This window comes from Hydractinia symbiolongicarpus, chromosome 3 (genome assembly GCF_029227915.1).
Source record: "Hydractinia symbiolongicarpus strain clone_291-10 chromosome 3, HSymV2.1, whole genome shotgun sequence".
Taxonomy (NCBI): Eukaryota; Metazoa; Cnidaria; class Hydrozoa; order Anthoathecata; family Hydractiniidae; genus Hydractinia; species Hydractinia symbiolongicarpus.
The window spans coordinates 26,941,100-26,959,167 of NC_079877.1; the positions used below are offsets into that span (position 1 = coordinate 26,941,100).

Consider the following 18,068-nt stretch of genomic DNA (forward strand, 5'->3'; position numbering starts at 1 on the left):
CGAGAGCGTCGCGTGTTGTTGCTACTAGTGCCGACACTGTGTCGTATATTTTGCTAATAGCGTTCCTGAACCAACTCATCTTTATTATAGGTACGGTTCAACTTCAAAATACCGGTCTTTGAGTATGGGAATTTCTCCTACTCGATTGCGATCTCGCTCGTTTTTGTCGGTTTCCGTCGGCTGGGTCACGTGTTACTGCGCATGCGTTGATTTTTGTCGGATTTCTCGATTTGGGATTTCTCGGAATTTCGGGATTTGGACCTGCGACGTCACGAGGTTTTGGAGGGGTGTTGGAGGAGCGTTTTTTAGTGGGGTTTGATGATCTAAAGGTGTTAAAGGACCATGACCCGCTATTACTACTAATTGTTCTATTTGGTATTATAGGTAGGAATGGGAAAATTTAAATAATGCTCATTCATACTTCTTTAATAAAAGTTGAAAGAAGGTCTGATGACACAATTACTACCCCACATTGTCGACCAAAGAATAAAAATGCACCCACTTCAATTTATTGCCACATCCTAAACTATCGAATTGAAGAAAATTACTACCAAATTATTACCAACTACTCCTCAATGATCACCCAACCTCATTCCCAGGGTATTTGCCTTGTTGATGAATTTGCACTCCGTAATAACGGCTCAGGGGACACAAGACCCTGGAGACGAGGTTGTAAGCCCTCCCCCACCACACTTAGGTTACCAGGACTTTCCAAACTATGGCTTCTGAAAATTTGAATCAAGCACCCCATTATGGAAATATCGCAGCATAAAAAGTTCAGTCTCGATTTACGAACCTTTGATATTAGAGACGACGGCGAAAAATATTTTATTTATATTTCAAAAATCACTAACTGTGAAACATTTGTGCCCCAATTCGTGAAACAACTTTAAACATACGAAACATCAGTTTCTTGCAGCGGCGGAGCGCAGAATAAAAAAAAACAGTCTCTAATTCCACAAACTGGAGTGTTGACGTAAAACGCCATAGATATCTAGCAAAAGCAAGAGGGACGCTCAATTTTTGTTGTTGGAAGCCATACTTGCTTACATATTCACCCCGCCACTTTTAGTTTCCCGCTAATTTTTCTTCATATAAACCCGGGATGGGAAATGACAAATTTACATATAAACCCGAGTTGATATTAGCCCGCTCTACCGGGAAACTTGATGGGCGAGCTTCCCGGTTCTCATATAAAAAGGCCCTTACGATCTTTTTACGATCTTTTTTTGTGCCCCCGAGGACGAGCCCGGATAATTTTGACGTTTCGGCGTGCTATGTGGTGGATTTAGGCGCCCCGTCTATTTAATGTTTATATTCCAAAAATGGTGTGCAAGGTGGCTGTTTGCCAACACACAAACAGTAAGTCGATTCGGCTGGCTTCTAATTATCACACACTTGAATTTTAAAAATGTGCGACAGAATTTTTTTATCAATCCGTATCTAGATATTTGCACTGAAAACGTTTTATTGTTGCCATGTCCGTTGGACGCAACATTGCAGGCAACAGATCTTTTTTGATCCAGATCTCTTCTGGTTTTTTCTGGTTCAAATTAAAATATTTTTTAGTGAAGTAGTAGTATGGTAAATGTAGTATTAGGTATGGATAAATTTGTTCTGCAAGGGGTTTTATACAGAATCAAGTTAAACACTGTCCTTTGACATGAAACACGAAACTAAAGACCTTATTTCTGATTCCTCCACGTCAATTGTTGTAACTGCAATACACACTCAATCATAGTGCTGTGTTTTTCCTGCACGTGCATCATATAACATTACATAATGCTATCCCAAAAAGATGCATGTGCAGAAATGGAAGTAACGAAAACATTAGTGCAGAAAAAACATAGCTAGCAGAGTGAAAAAAAGAAAAAGATCAACCAAAACTGCTGTGTTATTAGACCATTCGGTTTGACGTCACAACAATTTTTTTGGAGGTAAAAAGTTTCCGTATTTTAGGTAAAGAGAGTGGAGAGCTAGACACATTTTGAAGTTTTAAGAAAAATGTTAAGAAGTTTAAACACAGATAAATTTTTGGAGCAAAATCTAGATAGCTAAGCATCATTTCCAGACAGATTTTTATTGCGGTTACGTTTCGTTAGCTAATTATTTTTCTATTTCCACATTTTTTATCGTCCCCCCCCCTACGAAATAGGTTTGTTTTCACCCTGAGAAATTTTAAAAAGGGTGGATGTAGCACAAAAGTGATTTGCCAATTAAGCAAAATGTCAATCACTATGGTAACAAAGCTGTACAGAATCTCTGGATAGGATGCACGAACAGCCAATACTCCTTGGAAAAATGAAAATAGACTAAATGTTCAATTAACGAGGGTTTATGTCATCATTTGTGCTTGTGCATAGCATTGCTCGCTAAGGCACATGTTATGGTTAAAATTATAGTTAAAAAATCGCTTTCTTAAAGCATAGATTAGATGTATACTTTGTGTAATTGTTTCTAAAAATTACTTTGCTAAAAAAGCATGAAAGTGACAACAAAGATTACGCATAGATGCTTTGCTCAGGGTGGTACGCGAAAGAAGCGAAGCTGTTAATGCATGTTTTATTTGTGTAAATATTAAAATAAAATTGTGCCAGTACAGCCTGGTTAAAACATATTGTATAAATAAAAGTTGAAATCTAAATTTCCCCCACATTTTTATTGTGGATTTTGTTTGTTTTGAATGTTTTCCCCCTTGTCTGCTTGGTTTGTTTACATTTTTACCTCCATTTCTGCACGCGCATAGGGCATTACATAATCATATATATATATCAGGACTGTGATTCCATGTATTGCGGGATCCTGTTTAGCAGTTTTCTCTCACATCCATTAAAAGTTTCTTTGAAAGGCAAAAACCAAAGAGTGTCTTTTCATCTTTCATTTGTCTTATCAGAGTCTCTTTACCTTACCTGGTCATTTCCACACATCTATTGATCTCAAAAAGACAAAAATGTAGTCAGTAGATTCTTCTTCTATAGTTAATCTTAACCTAGAACCAGAAATTTGGTGATCCAGGCATTGGATCCCAAGGATCCCATTTTACAGGCATCACAGGCTTTGTCATATAAGGCGTGCGATCGCACGCACACGTCTCCGCACACCCCTGGTTTATATACTTTAGACGTGCAAAATATCACACTTCTAAAGTGTTGATTTTTATCGTAGACGAGCGAAAGAAAGCATGCCTGAGTTAATCATTTAATTTTCTCTTGAAATGTTCTTAGTTAAATATTATTTTTTTTAAATATTATTTTTTGTAAATGATTATTTTCGCGAGCTCCTCGATTTTTATAGCCAGTATAGTTTTTTTGATTCCTTTCAAAAAAGTCTTTCATTAAAGTTAATTTGTTTGTTTCAGCTTTTATCAAGTTAAAAAAACATATTCGTAGTTTTTGCTTGTCTGTGGCGATAGAAATGCTATCTTAGATGGCATTTTAAAAGTTTAAAAACGAAAAGCAGCGATAGAAATGCTGTTTTAGATCGCGTTTTAAAGGTTTAAGAAAGAAGACAGCTGTAAATATTGCCAGCTTAAAAATTTTACTACATAAAAATATTGCTAACGTAAATCAGTTTTATTGCCAACGTAAAAAAATTTTAATTTAAAGGGCTGTGAAGAAAGTGTATCATCAGTTTTTATGAAAAAAATAACTTTTAACTTTAAAAACTTTTAAAAAACTTTTTTTGATTTTTTTTGTTTGGTATTTTCCATTAATTTTGAAAAGGGCAAGTGAATTTCCCATTTTAATTCAATGCATGGGTAAGCCATCAGTAAAACAAAAGTGGATTTAACAGCCTTGTTGTGTCCTCCCAGTTATCTACACGGCCAATAAAAGAAGATGAACAATTTATCTTCAGCTGCATTATCTTCTTTGAGATCGCACGCCTTGATAATTTAGACATGCTGTAAATCACACGCCTTGCCTTCATAAATTAAAGCTTAGGCGCATGGCTCGTCACTCGCCTTCAATATTTATATGACAAAGACTGGCATCAAATGCTTGAACAGGAGTATTTGACCTGGCATAAGGAGTTTTGTCATAATTCTCCTACAGTCGAATCTAAACTGCACACTATTATGATTGGTTTGTTGTGTGATTGCACAATGTAAGTTAGGCGTCTGTACTGTATGTGATAAAAGTATTTAAAGGAGAACTAATGAGTAGTGACAAGTTGAGCTTAAAATAGTGTGAATATGCACCGTGTGAATTATTTTATATTTGTAAGCTTTGTTTTGGAGATATTTAGGTGTGTAAAGAAATACATTCTCAATGGGCCAGGCAAAGGAATGCTGGCAAATAAACTCTCTTGTGATTCTAATTATAATGTTTTGAAATAAATATCTTTCCAGAAAAAAAATGTTTCCCTGTTAAAAATAGTTTCAGACATGATTTATCACTTAAAATTATGTGGAATTGAATTTATTATGAAATTATTTTATTTATAAGAATATAGTGTATTTATGTTATTTTTGTATTAAAACATCTTACAAAACAACAGGTGCTTTTATTTCATGATGTTTTTATCCCCCAAAAAACATATGTATTTGTTTTGCTAATTCTCCTTTTTTGTTTGTTACAATTTGTTTATTTATTTATATTGTCTTATTAATTCCTACAGTATAGCAGGAATTGTTTTGCAATTCATTCACCAATTTCAGGGCTTGAAATCCGACCAAAAGACTTGGGTTAAAGTTAAAAGTTTAAAATGGAACTTAGCTATTTAGATTTTTTCAGGATTTTTTATTTTGCCTTTTTTAGTTATATATTTACCTAACTTTGTTTTGTTGTATATTTTAAGCAAGAAAGACCTTTTTATTTTACTTTAAACTTAATAACTTCATGCCAACATCACTAGGTTTCGCTGCTCTACAACTTAACCCGGAGTTTTGTGATCTTGAGGCTAGTGTTTTTAACTGTCATAGGACGAACCTAAGAACCTTTCGAAAGTAGAATATGTTTCACACGTGCAAATCTTTTTTTTCTTATGTCTGTGAAAGATTTTCCAAATTATCGAAATTACAAAAAAAGCGAAATATGAAGTCAGAGAATGATTTAAGAAGGCTTTGCAACCATTATTGTTAATTTCAATCTTTGCATCGCATAGTTAAAAAACGCATAGTTAAAAAACACATAGTTATATAAATTTGCTAATTCTTTTAATTTAAAGAGATCATAATAGTTTAGAAGTAATAATTTTACTTTGTTAGAATAAACAAAGTAAAATGTCAAACCCTGAATTTTCTACTTTATATTTATATGCAAGAAAACAGAATTAAGTAAATAATTTTAAAGAGTCTGCAATTTTCATGATTGACAAACCTTCAAATAGTAGTAGTAGTAGTGGGGTGTGGAATAAGAATTTTCTGTCTGAAGAAATTTCCAAAAATGAATAATATGAGGGGAGCACTACTGGAGACACCATGTTTAATCTTAACATTCAACAAATTCATATTATATTAAAAACAAAAAATAAAAAAAAAATAAAAAAATTAATAGGCCACTAACACGCATGAAAACAGAGGAACAAGACAGCAAAATGTTGATTCAGAAATGGTTAATTTATCCATTTTGTTCGAAAAATAATTTTTTCAAAAATCTTTTCTGTAAAATGTTTTGTATAACTGTTTTAAGTAAAATTTTAATAATAAACCAATAAGTAGGGTAATGTAATGAAAACATATCATTTCTTTTAAAATATTAGTTTATCATGTTCACAAATTTTGGATTTTTTTTCTCACATTTCTTATTCAGAAGTTATAGAAAGACAATTGAAAGAAATTACACACAAGTAAATCAAAGTTTCACACTTTTACGTACCAATGTGAGTCTTTTAGCACTTTAAAAATGCTTTTTCTTGTAAGGTAATTTTTTAGCATAATACCTTGAAATTTTTTTATAACATTTTGTTGACACTTGAAGCAATAAAGTGTGTTGTGTCACTGATACCTGTACCTATAGAAGACTGATTTTTCTCATGCTAAGAAAAGTATTTTATGATTTTATGCAGCAAATATATATATAAAGAGACACCCAATAATTTTTTACAAACTTGGACAAAAAAAAGTTATATTTTTAAAAAAGTGTTGTGATGGAGATCTGAATAAAAACAGTTTGACCATATGCTACTGGTGGGAAAAGATTTTGCTGAGAGTTATCAAAGCACAAGGTTCAGTTATATATAATAAGTTGAAATACATCATCCTATTAAAAATATTCATCTTCTCTTTCAAAAAAATAATTTTTAAATAATTTGAATATATATTAAACTATATATCATTGACCTGTTGGTTATTTAAAAATCTAAAATGAAGAGAGAAATAAGCCCCAGGGCGTTTTGTTGATTTACGATCGAATCAGCAGTCCTATTTGGAACCATGCCACAGGGACCTGACACTCCGAAGAGCTATACCAGTCTAAACTGATTTGCGTTATATTCAACTCAACTGCAATCAGGACTGTAGTACAAAGAAGTAGAAATTGTAAAATATTTTTGACCACTAGTTTCAAGCTTTTCAGCACTGAAAACAGTCACAATTTTTAAACACACATATTTCTACTAAAAAAAATCTAGTTAATTCCCTATAATGGGTTTTTAAATTTCCTTGTTTTTCATTAGTTTTTTTTTAAGAGTGACAATGTTAGTATATATTTGCTCTGCAGTTTTTTACTTGTCTGACTCTCTTGTTTACTTTCTGTTTTTATAACCATAAACATTTGCCTTCATTCATGTTTTTAGATTTCCAGATTATACTTAGGATAAGTGTTAAAACCAGAACGGTTTTTCTCGTTTTCTTTAAAAAAAATATTATTTGAATGAGTTATTTGCTTTCTAATGATAAAAACGTGAAACACCAATATAAAACATGTGCGATATTTCTGCTAGCTTTATTGGGTGTTTAAGTGTGTCTTCAATAAAGGGTCTGGTAAACATAGCTATCTCCAGTAAAAGTTACCAGATAAATATCAGACGAATCATTATTTTCAGAGTTTTAAAAAAAATGTTAACATACATGATAAAAATTCTTTTTCAAGGAATGCGACAATGCTGCATTTATAGCTCTAAACTTTTCTTACGATGTTTCAACTTACGATGTTTCAACTGGTTACTTGAGGAATTTTTTGTTTACTATATTAAGGTGAAACAGCTGCACTATTAACTCAGTTTTTAGTATACAAATTTTATTTCATTGTTATATTACGAATTTAGACCCATCTCTGTTATTTAATACCAAAAGTTTGTCAGTGACTGAAAATATTGAAGCATGCCAAAGTTAGACATCTGAAGAAGATAATTTTTTCCATCTAAAGAATGCACAAATAAGTCTAATTTGTTTATCAGCTTTTTAAACATTACGTAATGACAAAGATTGACATTGATAATATAGTTAGTGAAGCCATTGCAGTGCACTTTCAGGCCAAATTACTGGGAAACGGAAATAGCTGTTGACCACCTGAGACGCCCAATATAGGACTAATTTCTCAAAGTTGGGTAAACCCACCGATTTTATTATAGACATTCCAAAATGGACAAATGACTGTTTGTGATGAGCACATGATTATAAACATTTTCTTGATCAGCATTTTAGCTCTGCACAGCATAGGCATATGGTAAAAAAATCAAAAATCAAAAAAATATGTATCAACAAGACCGTTGCTATTGTCAATAAAATTAAAATAACTGTTTTTTCTCATTGTTCTTCTGCCTAGGTGGATTTTTCCACGGGCTAATCGACTAGTAGTAACTCATTATGTGAATTTTTTTCTTCTGATTTCAAAATGATTTCTGCCATCTTGTATATTACTTAAAAATCTTAACGGAATGACTTCTTTTGATGGATTGCGTTTGTAAAAGCACAGATTTCTTTTTGTGCTTCTTTTGGCTTTACATGGATTCTTTAAGTTCAAGATTGGTGTTATAGACTTAGTCATTTGATGAGATTATCAACTTAAAACTGTTGACTAATGCAATCACCTTGATGTTGTACTCTGGCTGATTTCCATGCACAATGATTGTAGTCCACGCATATGTCAAACTTATTAACGCTTATTTTACATTTACCAAACTTTTTTAAATTTAAGTTGTTTAGGATGCATCTACATGATTAAAAAATAACAGTTGATATATAGACATCCCTGCCCATTTTTTTTTATATAATTCTTTTTTGTATAAATTTTATTCCATGTAAACGATATTGTAAATTTAGGGATATGAAACGAATGAAAATAGATGGAACTGCAACAAAAACCCTGCAGGACCAACTTATATAATTGCAAGAAAATTAGAAATATTTAGTCTCACTCTTTAGGGCATGTACTTTCTTATACACTGTGGTCATAAATTAAGGCATTTAATAACATCCTTTTGATGCCAAGCAATTTTTTTTTTAAAATTAGCAGCTACTGTGTGTATAACAACCAAATATGTAAAAAAAAAAATAATTTTAGTGCCATGCTTGTGTTGTCTTTGTTGAGTGAACGTGAGTAACTGCTACTTAAATAGAATCCATTCCTGCCAAATAAAACATTTCTTGTCCAGAAGCCTCTTAAAAAAACTTTCGCATAATACAAGAAAGTAATAATTAACAGTGTGTGCACAAAAGTGGAGAGAGAATTATTTTTATTTTTTCCACATGAACTTTAATTCTGTGCCTTGGATAACTAATCAAAACCAATTACAAACTTGATTTTTTTTGCTTTATCCTATAGTAGTTCTTTTGATATTTTTGTTTCTAAATTTTTATCCATAAGAAGAACACGTACCTCCCACTTGCACCAGTTGTAATTGTTTTATTTGTGCAATCAATTTTTCACAATCCTTTGAATACTTTTTTTTTAAAAGTAAGTATTTACATGTGATGTAACTACCTGAGAGCTTACAACTTCTAAAAAAAATAAAAGTTGGTTTATTGGGAAGAACAATTTACTATTGATTATTTTTCCATACATGTACTTCTTACAGTTTTCTTTCTGTTTATTTTTAATCTATACAAATTGTCTTGAGAATCTGTGAAGTATATAATGTATGGAGAAAGTTAGAGTGGGAGTATTATCATAGAGGAGGGGGGGATTCCCCAAAATGGTTGTTATGTATAAAAAATAAGTGCACCATTGCTATCAATTTTTTGAGACAGTCCCTTTTAAACCTACAAAAACTAGACAAAATGGGTGGAAAATAAGAGACTAACAAGAGAAACTTTCATTATCATCATAAAACCTTTTTTAAAAGTTTTAACATATAGCTAATAGTTTTGTTGAGATGTTGTAATTTTGTAGTCCAAAAAAAGTTTTGATTGGGTTGGGATCAGTATCAGTTTTAATGAGGGTTTTGTGGAGAAAGGTGGGGGTTTACCATCAAAATTATTATGTAGGGGTTAGTAATGTAGGCGGGGGTCAATTTTTTAGTGTCGGGTCCGAACCCTAGTGCACACTATTACAAAGTCATGCCCTGAGGGCTGGGATCTAAAATAGCTTATTTAGTGCCTACATGCAACCTGATATTGAAATTAGCGAAGTTTTTGCTATTTTTTTTTTAAGTTTAACCGTCGGAGAGCACAATTTTTTAAATTTTCGTTTTTTTATTTCATAACTTCATCAATGAAGAGTATATGCTGCAGTTAAAGGCCTAAAAAAGCATGAATTTATTTTAGTTTTTTTTACATTGTGCTGTAACTGGTTCCATTTTTATACACCTTTCATACCATCCTAGTTGGCAAGTCAAACTATAATAATGATTGAAAACTATATTAGTGTTTGGTTTTTATGTCGATAAAAACTTTTAACCGAACAAAAAAAGTTCATTGTTCTTTTTGCTTCTGAGAGTGTATATTATACCACGTAAAAAATATTCTCTCACAACTGTCAATAAATAGATAACAGATGTTACATAAATTAATTTTGTTAAAATAAATTTGTCTCTGACTATATAAGTTGACCACAAACTTTTGTGTGTGAATTTATCATGGTTATATAATTGGTATCATTATTTGGTGTGAATAAACGTGCTTCAGTCTGCTCCATCAATATATGGTTATGGTCGATATCAGAGAGATGAATTAGTTTCTGTCTTTGTTTTGAAAATGACTTATTAGTCATGAAATTACAAAAAATGTTCATTTGATGACAGCATTGTTATGTTTACGATTTCACACTCAAATATTTTATTTGCATTTCAAATTTTTGACATATTTTGAAACCACTTTAAAATGGTAAGTTCTGTTTAAAAGATTTCGTCTTTCAGAAGAAATGCTCATAGACAGGTTCAATATTTTATATAAAAATTATTATTTCTTTTTAACTTCGTATAAAAATTTATTTTTTTACGAATTTTTATTTCTTTCTCTGTTTTATTTATTTATATATATTTGTCTGTGTTTATTATTATTTAATCACTGTCTGTGTAATTTAAGGGGGCAGGAATTGTTAATTTCCTCAGGTTTATTTTTATCTGAAGTTGAAAACTTACACAACAATGATATGTGTGTTTTTATTTTCGATGAGGTAACTTCTAAAGTTTAAGCTTATTACTGTGCGATTATCGAGATGATTACTTAATTCCTAAGTCAGTTAAACTTAATTAGCTTGTAAGTATTTAGATGAGTTCTTTCTATAAAGACATGTGAAAGGTGTTGCAGAAAGAGAGAAGAGTGGAGGTTTGAACATTTTCACTAATAGTTGTTATAAATTTTATACTTCAAAATAAACGTAGCAATGTTGTAAGCTTTGGGAAATTTTTTTTCAGCTATCATGGTTTTAAAGATATCATTTATAGATCATGTTGAAAAGGGGAGATCGGATTGTGAATTTTAAAACTTTTAGAAAGCTATAGCTATTTTTTGCAGAGCATGTCAGAAATCTTAGGTAAGGATAGAATCGGGTATGGGTATGAGGTGTATGTTTTAAAACTTTCGAGAAAGAATTTAATTAGTATTGTTTGCAGTTGTGTTGGCATTTTTTTACTTACATAGTTCAGGACTAAATTAAGTATATTAGTCAGATAGAAATTAGAAAGACTTTTGAACTCTGTAATAAAGTAGAGACCTCGAAAGATGACATTCACTTTTTACTCAATTAATTTGTGTTGTCAGAAGTACTTTCTCTTACGAAGTTTCCTTTCTATTGTTGAATACTACGGTTGTTATATCTTGTTTACAACAATCCTTTCTCATAATTTTACTAAAGCAATCTCCTGTCGTATTTGTGTGATCTACTGTGCTTGTATTGTCAGTCGAATTTTTTGTTGTTGTAATCCTGTTTTAAATTCCATGAAACAATCTGCTGCTTTGGCTGTCGTCGTCGTTGTTATTTTTGTTGTTGTTATTTTTTTGTCGTCGTTTCTGTTGCTGTTGTCGTCTTTCTTGTCGTCGTCGTTCTTGTTGTTTTTGGTGTCGTTGTAGTAGTCGTAGTTGTTCTTGTTATTTACTTCGTCGTCGTTATTGCCGTGTGTTTATTTTCATCGTCGTTGTTGTTGTTGTCGTCGTCGTCGTCGTAGTCCTTGTTGTCGTCGTAGTCGTTGTTGTTATATACTTCGTCGTTGTTGTTATTTTGTCGTCGTTCTTGTTGTTGATTGCGATGGGAATGTTTAAAGCAAGAAATCCAAACTAATTTTTTGTTTTCCTAGGTATATAATATTACATTAGAAAAGATACTTCAATGAAATGACCAAGATGACGCAGCTAACGCCTTTGTTAAAACAAAAAGTTGACGAGCTTTTCCTGCACTGGTTCTCAGAAGTGGAGACACAAGCACAGCTACGCAAGGACCTTGCTCATATTTGCGGCGACACTTTCTCCATTGATACCCATCCTCGACCCTCGTCACCTACAGGCCTATCACAAATTGGTATCAATATCAACGCACGACCAAGTTCCCCTCCTATACCACCAGGTAGTCCTACTGCCACCCCACGTAGTCCAAGAAGACGCACCAATTCGACTAAATCTAAACGAGGCTCGAGAAAAAACTTACGTCAAAGTAACTATAAAGAGAAGCAAGAGAAAATATACGCAGGCTGTGCAAAGAATATCAAACCGTTTTATTTCCCTTTTGGTGAGCCAGTCAATGAAAGTGATAATATGAAGTCTGTGGAGACGGTGTTTGATGGACTAAAAAATTCTTCTGCTTCTTTACAAGACTTTATAAACATCATAAAGGTATGAAGAACTTTTTTTTGCATGTTCGATGAAATTTTTTGTATGTTCATCAATAGAATGTATACTATTTTAAATAAATACTGTTTTAGGCCTGCAATTATCCTATGTACTGGAAACAACCTGTATTTAACGCTTGTGGAGGAACCAAAGACAAGCCAGTGTCGTTTACAGCTTTTTCGAAGACTTGGTTGAAGTATGAAATATTTACAATGTAACTGTAGCTTTATGGGAGGAGGTTTATGTCCTAAAGAGTCCTTGGTTTTATCGTTAAATTTGTTTTTTTAGAATGCTTTCAACGTACCACGACGAAGCGTCGAAATTTTTTTATTTACTCGACAAAGATAAAAAAGGATATTTAGAGTTCGATGATTTCGAAAGTTTACTGCAGGTATGCGCGAAAACACACTGTGTTTAGGAGTGACACCACACCATAATAACCCTTTATAAAATCTACCTTATTTGCCAACTTGTGTTTAATATCGAGAAAAATCCCTGAGAAATTCATTTTCACGAAAGTGAGGTATTTAAGAAGAGTCACGTGCTGGAGGTGAATTGTAATCGCGTTAATTTTTTTTTTTGTAATAAATTTTTAAAATTTTCAATTTAGTCCATCAGCACTTCTTTCGAATCCCTTTTTTAAGGAATTCCATCTATCAATTTTTGTTAAAAATTACAGAAAGATTAGGAAAGATATTTTGTGTGGGAATTTTGAAAGTAAATGTTGTGTCTAGTACCACTTTATAATTCGTGTAGCGATGTAACATCTTCTTTTCTGTTTTTTAGGACATTATAAACACACACCCAGGGTTGCATTTTTTAGTGGAAGCCCCGGAATTTCATTCAAGATATATTATAACGGTACGTAGTATGACAGGGTACTTTGCATCTCATTAAAACCGAATTAATTACTCTAATATGTCACACGGGAAGTTTAAGAATGTCTACTGAACGAGAGAAGGCTTCCTACAGGATATTAAGACAGACTCCGTTATAACAAGTTTTTTGTTTGTTTTTCACAGGTGATTGCGCGGATATTTTACTGCATCAATCGTTCGTGGAACGGGCGTATAACGCTGCCTGAATTTCGAAGAAGCAATTTTTTAGCGGTAATTTGTTAATAATATTTAACGGCGTATGTAAAAATTTAACGACATATATTACATATATTAGTCAGTGACATGCTTAACGGAATTTGACGGCCTGTGTAGCCGAATTTAACGGTATAGCTAACAGAATTGAACGTCTACCTAAAGTGTCGCATGCCTGAATTTAATTTTCTATATCTTCGCATTTTTTTTTGCGCAGGTATTACGTCGTTTGGAAGAAGAAGAGGATATCAATCAGGTAAGGTTGTCTCGCTTGTTCAAACATCGAGGTTACCACGTGCGTCGTTTCCATTTTTGTATTTCCTGTTTGTTAATTTTAGATTGTGGAATATTTTTCTTATGAACATTTCTACGTCATATATTGCAAGTTTTGGGAACTGGACACTGATCATGATATGATAATAAACAAACAGGATTTATCAAGATATTCGAATGGAGGTAACCTTATTTTTTTGGTTTTATTTTCATGACCGTTTCATAGTCATAGTAGGAGAAAATTATCGTCCTCGTGAGAATATTAGTTTTGTTCTCAAGACGAACAAAAAAGAAAATTATATATCACCTGTTATCACTATGTTTCAGCTTTATCCGGAATCATGTTGGATCGCTTATTCACCGGTTGTGTTACCAGGTAAACCATGTCGTCTGAGATCTGTTGGCTTTGTACCAGATAAGCAAAGGTTACCGTGATCTGTTTATTCTTCTTGTTTTTATTTCAGGGGAAATAGTATCAGTGAAGGCACAATGTCATATGTAGATTTCACCTGGTTTATACTCTCTGAGGTAGACAAGACTACGCCTACAGGGTAGGTTGTTTTTTTTTATTTTGCGTCCGGTTTGTTAATTTTTCGTCCGGTTAATGAATTTTTTGTCCGGTTTGTTGATTTTTAGACCGGTTTATGATTTCTCGTCCGGTTTATTAATTTTTGGCCCGTTTTATGATTTTTGACCCAATTTATGATTTTCCGTTTCCTTCGTAGTAGATGTCCACGCAAAAGTTTTAAGTTTGTGTAATTTGCAAGATATCTAAAAATAAATTTATGCGGACTAACTTATTACATCAACAACGATAATGTCGTAAAGTCATATGGTATTCTTTGAAGCTGATTATCGAAAAGAGATTTTTGCAACTTTTTATCCTCTTCTCTTTTTTTTATATACAATGCCAATATCAAACAAATTTTGAAAATTTTCAACAATTGCTAAACAACTTGCATGGGGCGAACATATAGATGATAATTAACATATAAGAACATAAAAGGCCTAAATATAATTTTATAAAACAAAGTGTGTAGCGTATAAAAAAAGTAAGTTTTAATAGTTACAAAAGAGACAAATGCCAGTGATAATCGAATAACGTAATTGGACAGTGACGTCATTGTCAAGTGCACTTTCTAATGACAACGATCGCAGAGAGTGAGCACTTCATAAAAAAGTTGATGTGGTTAACTCCTCCACGAGGATAACAGTTTTGTGTTCTCGTTTCAGGATCGAGTATTGGTTTCGTTGTATGGATTTGGACGGCAATGGTGTGATCACGATGTACGAGATGCAATATTTTTATGAAGAGCAGATAAGAAAGATGGAAGACCTGGGGATGGAGACTTTAGCTTTTGAAGACTGCTTGTGCCAGGTGAGAATACTAAAAACTCTGATGATGGAAGCATTATGATATTTATCCTATTCAGGTCAAAGGCGGGGGAGGGGTGGGCGACAAAAATTCTCTTATTCTGAAAGTGTCAAAGGAGATGTTGTATTGGCAAAAAGCTTGACATAAATGTTTGTTAGCAATATGAGGAAAGTTAAGATAAAAAAATTAGACAACATCGTTCATTCCAAGATGACGTCATCATAATATTTGTAGCCTAGAAATTGACTAAGACGGTGGAACATAAACGTTTGGATGTGTACTTGATAGAAAAGAAAAATTGAAAAATGCTGAAATTTGACTTTGAACTGCTAATAAGGATATTTGAAGAAAAATAAGTTTTTGACCGATTTTATTATATTACACCTGGTAAGCAATAAGTCAAGTAATATTAATTTATTTTTTTTGACTGTTTTGAAGCTGACTAATAAATGATGAGATGTCACCAAATCTTAATGCGTGAAACGGTGTGCTTTAGAAATTATTATAAAAAACTAAAGATTTTCTAAACACACCCTCTCCCTCCCCCACACCTCGAATAGAGTGACACCGATTGTTCTCACTGAGCTTTTCTTTATTTCTGAGTAAAAGCGTATATTCATGGTAAAAGTAATGGTTGGTAACTCTAACATTTTTGTTACTTAACGTTTCTTCGTAGATGTTCGACCTTGTAAAACCGCAAACAGCAAACATAATTACTTTGCGAGATATTAAACGTTGCAAACTAGCTCCGGTTTATTTCGACACGTTCTTCAATCTTGATAAATGGTTGGAACACGAGCAGAAGGATCCGTTTCAAGCTTCTAGGGTATGTATCTTGGTTCCCCTTTGCATGCTTTTCAATAGTATGTGTTGTAACCTGCTTGGTTTTGAAGTAACACTATTTGCTATGCGGAAAAGTTGAAATTATTTTTGTTTTTTTTGCCAGGATGATTTAGAGCAGGAACAGAGTGTATGGGATCGATACATCGCAGAGGAATACGAACTTCTTGTTGCTGAAGAAGGTGGCGGTCTCGATGTGTAAGTTGCTTGCATGCTATCGTTTTTAATTCCTTTCGTCGTGGAACTGTTTCTCAAAAGTTTAATTTAGCTCTGTAGTGGTTTTGCCTTGTCTGTCCTTTTTCTTTCGAGAGGATGTACTCATGGTTTTAAAATTCTCTTTCCTTTTTTCAGCGAGTATGAGGACGATTTCGAAGGCGAAGATGACTTGCTGTCAGATGACGTGCTTCAACCTATTAATACGTCGCTTGATGACCTCGGACCAAGATGGTCCATCGTGTCGGCTGTAAACGACGGAGACAGTAACGACGATGATGAAACATTTTAGCTGTTTGCTGGACGTCACGACGGTGTTCATGCGATAATCGAACACTGTGGCATAGTATAATTTTTTTGACATTAAAAAATTCGGGAAACCATTTTGAGGGTTTACTCTTACTTTGGCTGTACTAATTTTTGCTGATGTTCATTTTCGCGCTTTTCTTCAAATTCGCGAAATATTAAAAAAGAGCGCGATTTTATTGACACAGAGATAATTAGTACCAGTAATGTAATTGGTTTTTGTAGAGTTTTTGGTCTATTTGTATATATCGGAGGTATTGTAACAGTACGTGTAAATATAAAGATTTTACTTTTGTATATAAATCGAGAATATGTTGAAATATTTTGAAAAAATATATTTTTTCTAACACATGTTGTAATTTTAATTTCTGCCAATGCGACGGTGTCACATTTCCTGTCAAAGCGGCATTGGTAAAAATAGCGTGTTGACGACGTTTTGAACGACAAAAGGTCAGAAAGATACGAAAGAAGCAGAATGGGAGTTGCATAAATTGTGGAAGATAGTCGCATTATGATGTCAAAACCAACAGGATGGTTACATGCAAAATTCAAGGACAGTGAGTACACATGTTCAATATGTAGATACAAGGAAAGTGAAGTAGATGAAGAGAGGGAGAGAGAAGAAGATAAACAAGAGAGATGATGTGAAATTGAATCAATAGAACAAGATGATCATCAAAAAAATGAAAGTGTAGTGAAAGAAAAAAGAACAGAATGTGAAAAACATTTAGAGAGAGGGGAAATAGAAGAAAAAATGATCTAAAAGAATAAAAAAGGAAAAATAGCCACTGAAATTTTAGGGCTACAACAGGAAAACAGAGTGCAACAAGAAGAATTAGTAGAAACAAGATAAAAAAGATTTGTTTCTGATTATGACGAAGTAAATAACAGAAAAAAAAAATAATTGAATAATTAACAAAAACTCGAAAAAATCTGACAGTTATTGATTATTGTAGAGAAAGAACTGGAATTAAAGATAAGTTGAGCAAATTTACAATAGAAGATAAAGAAAACAGTGAAGAAAAATATATAGATATATACAGATTATAGGGAAATTATAATGGATACTAAATGGTATGTAACAAAGAAAGAAGAAAGAAACCCAACGAAATAATGACAAAAAAGGGATGTGAAACATACAAACTTGACGTATTAAGAAAATAATATCGCATATAGTGACGAAAGAAGACAAGATACAACAAGTATTTGATGAATTTGAAAGACAAGTGAATACGAAACAGAGAATGTTTATAAAGACAAAAAAGAAGGCTAAAGAAAATAGGAAGGGAAAAGACAATGAGATCATAAAGGCAAGAAGCATTGCCATTACTGACAAAAAATATCAATGACGAATTAGCGAAAAAGCAGCATGAAGAAGATAAAAAGGCACAATAGAACAGCTAAGAGGGAATGGTGGACGAATGGAAGATATCTTTTGGAAATTTCGAAGTAAACTGAAAGGAAAACAAGCAGAAAGAGCAGTTGCTATGAAAGATAAGGATAGAAACAAGCAAGAAGACCGAAAAGAAATAATACAGATCTTTGAACAATCTTAAGAAGATGTTTTCAGGAAAGACGTACTGACTACGGAAGAGGAATAAAAAGAAAGTGGAGGCAAAGTTAGAAAAGAAAATCAAATCAGGACAAAAGCAAGAAATCACCGAAATATACAGAGAAGAAAAGTAAAGGAAACAATGAAGAGAAATAAAATACAGGATTGTATCAGATGGAAGGATAAGTTGATGATGGATGGTGGAAAGGAAAGAGTTAAATCTAAAACAATTATGCTCAATATTCTGTCTAAAGAAAACAAAATACCGTATTT

General features: G+C 32.8%; 1 protein-coding gene across 3 annotated transcripts; it reads left to right on the forward strand.

The window, feature by feature from the left end:
• Nucleotides 1-1,261: 1,261 nt before the first annotated feature.
• Nucleotides 1,262-16,592, forward strand: LOC130636558 (serine/threonine-protein phosphatase 2A regulatory subunit B'' subunit beta-like). 3 transcript variants are annotated; one of them, XM_057446311.1, is made up of 14 exons: nucleotides 1,262-1,362; nucleotides 11,617-12,148; nucleotides 12,238-12,341; nucleotides 12,434-12,536; nucleotides 12,932-13,006; nucleotides 13,168-13,254; nucleotides 13,454-13,492; nucleotides 13,575-13,692; nucleotides 13,837-13,885; nucleotides 13,974-14,060; nucleotides 14,743-14,887; nucleotides 15,561-15,710; nucleotides 15,831-15,922; nucleotides 16,076-16,592. In XM_057446311.1, exons 2-14 carry the CDS (start codon nucleotides 11,654-11,656, stop codon nucleotides 16,227-16,229), a joined length of 1,698 nt encoding a protein of 565 aa, XP_057302294.1. In that variant the 5' UTR covers nucleotides 1,262-1,362; nucleotides 11,617-11,653; the 3' UTR covers nucleotides 16,230-16,592. The 3 variants fall into 3 exon arrangements, with proteins under 3 accessions (XP_057302294.1, XP_057302295.1, XP_057302296.1); XM_057446312.1 differs by lacking the exon at nucleotides 1,262-1,362 and adding an exon at nucleotides 9,832-10,204; XM_057446313.1 differs by lacking the exon at nucleotides 1,262-1,362 and adding an exon at nucleotides 10,236-10,255.
• The last annotated feature ends 1,476 nt before the right edge of the window (nucleotides 16,593-18,068 follow it).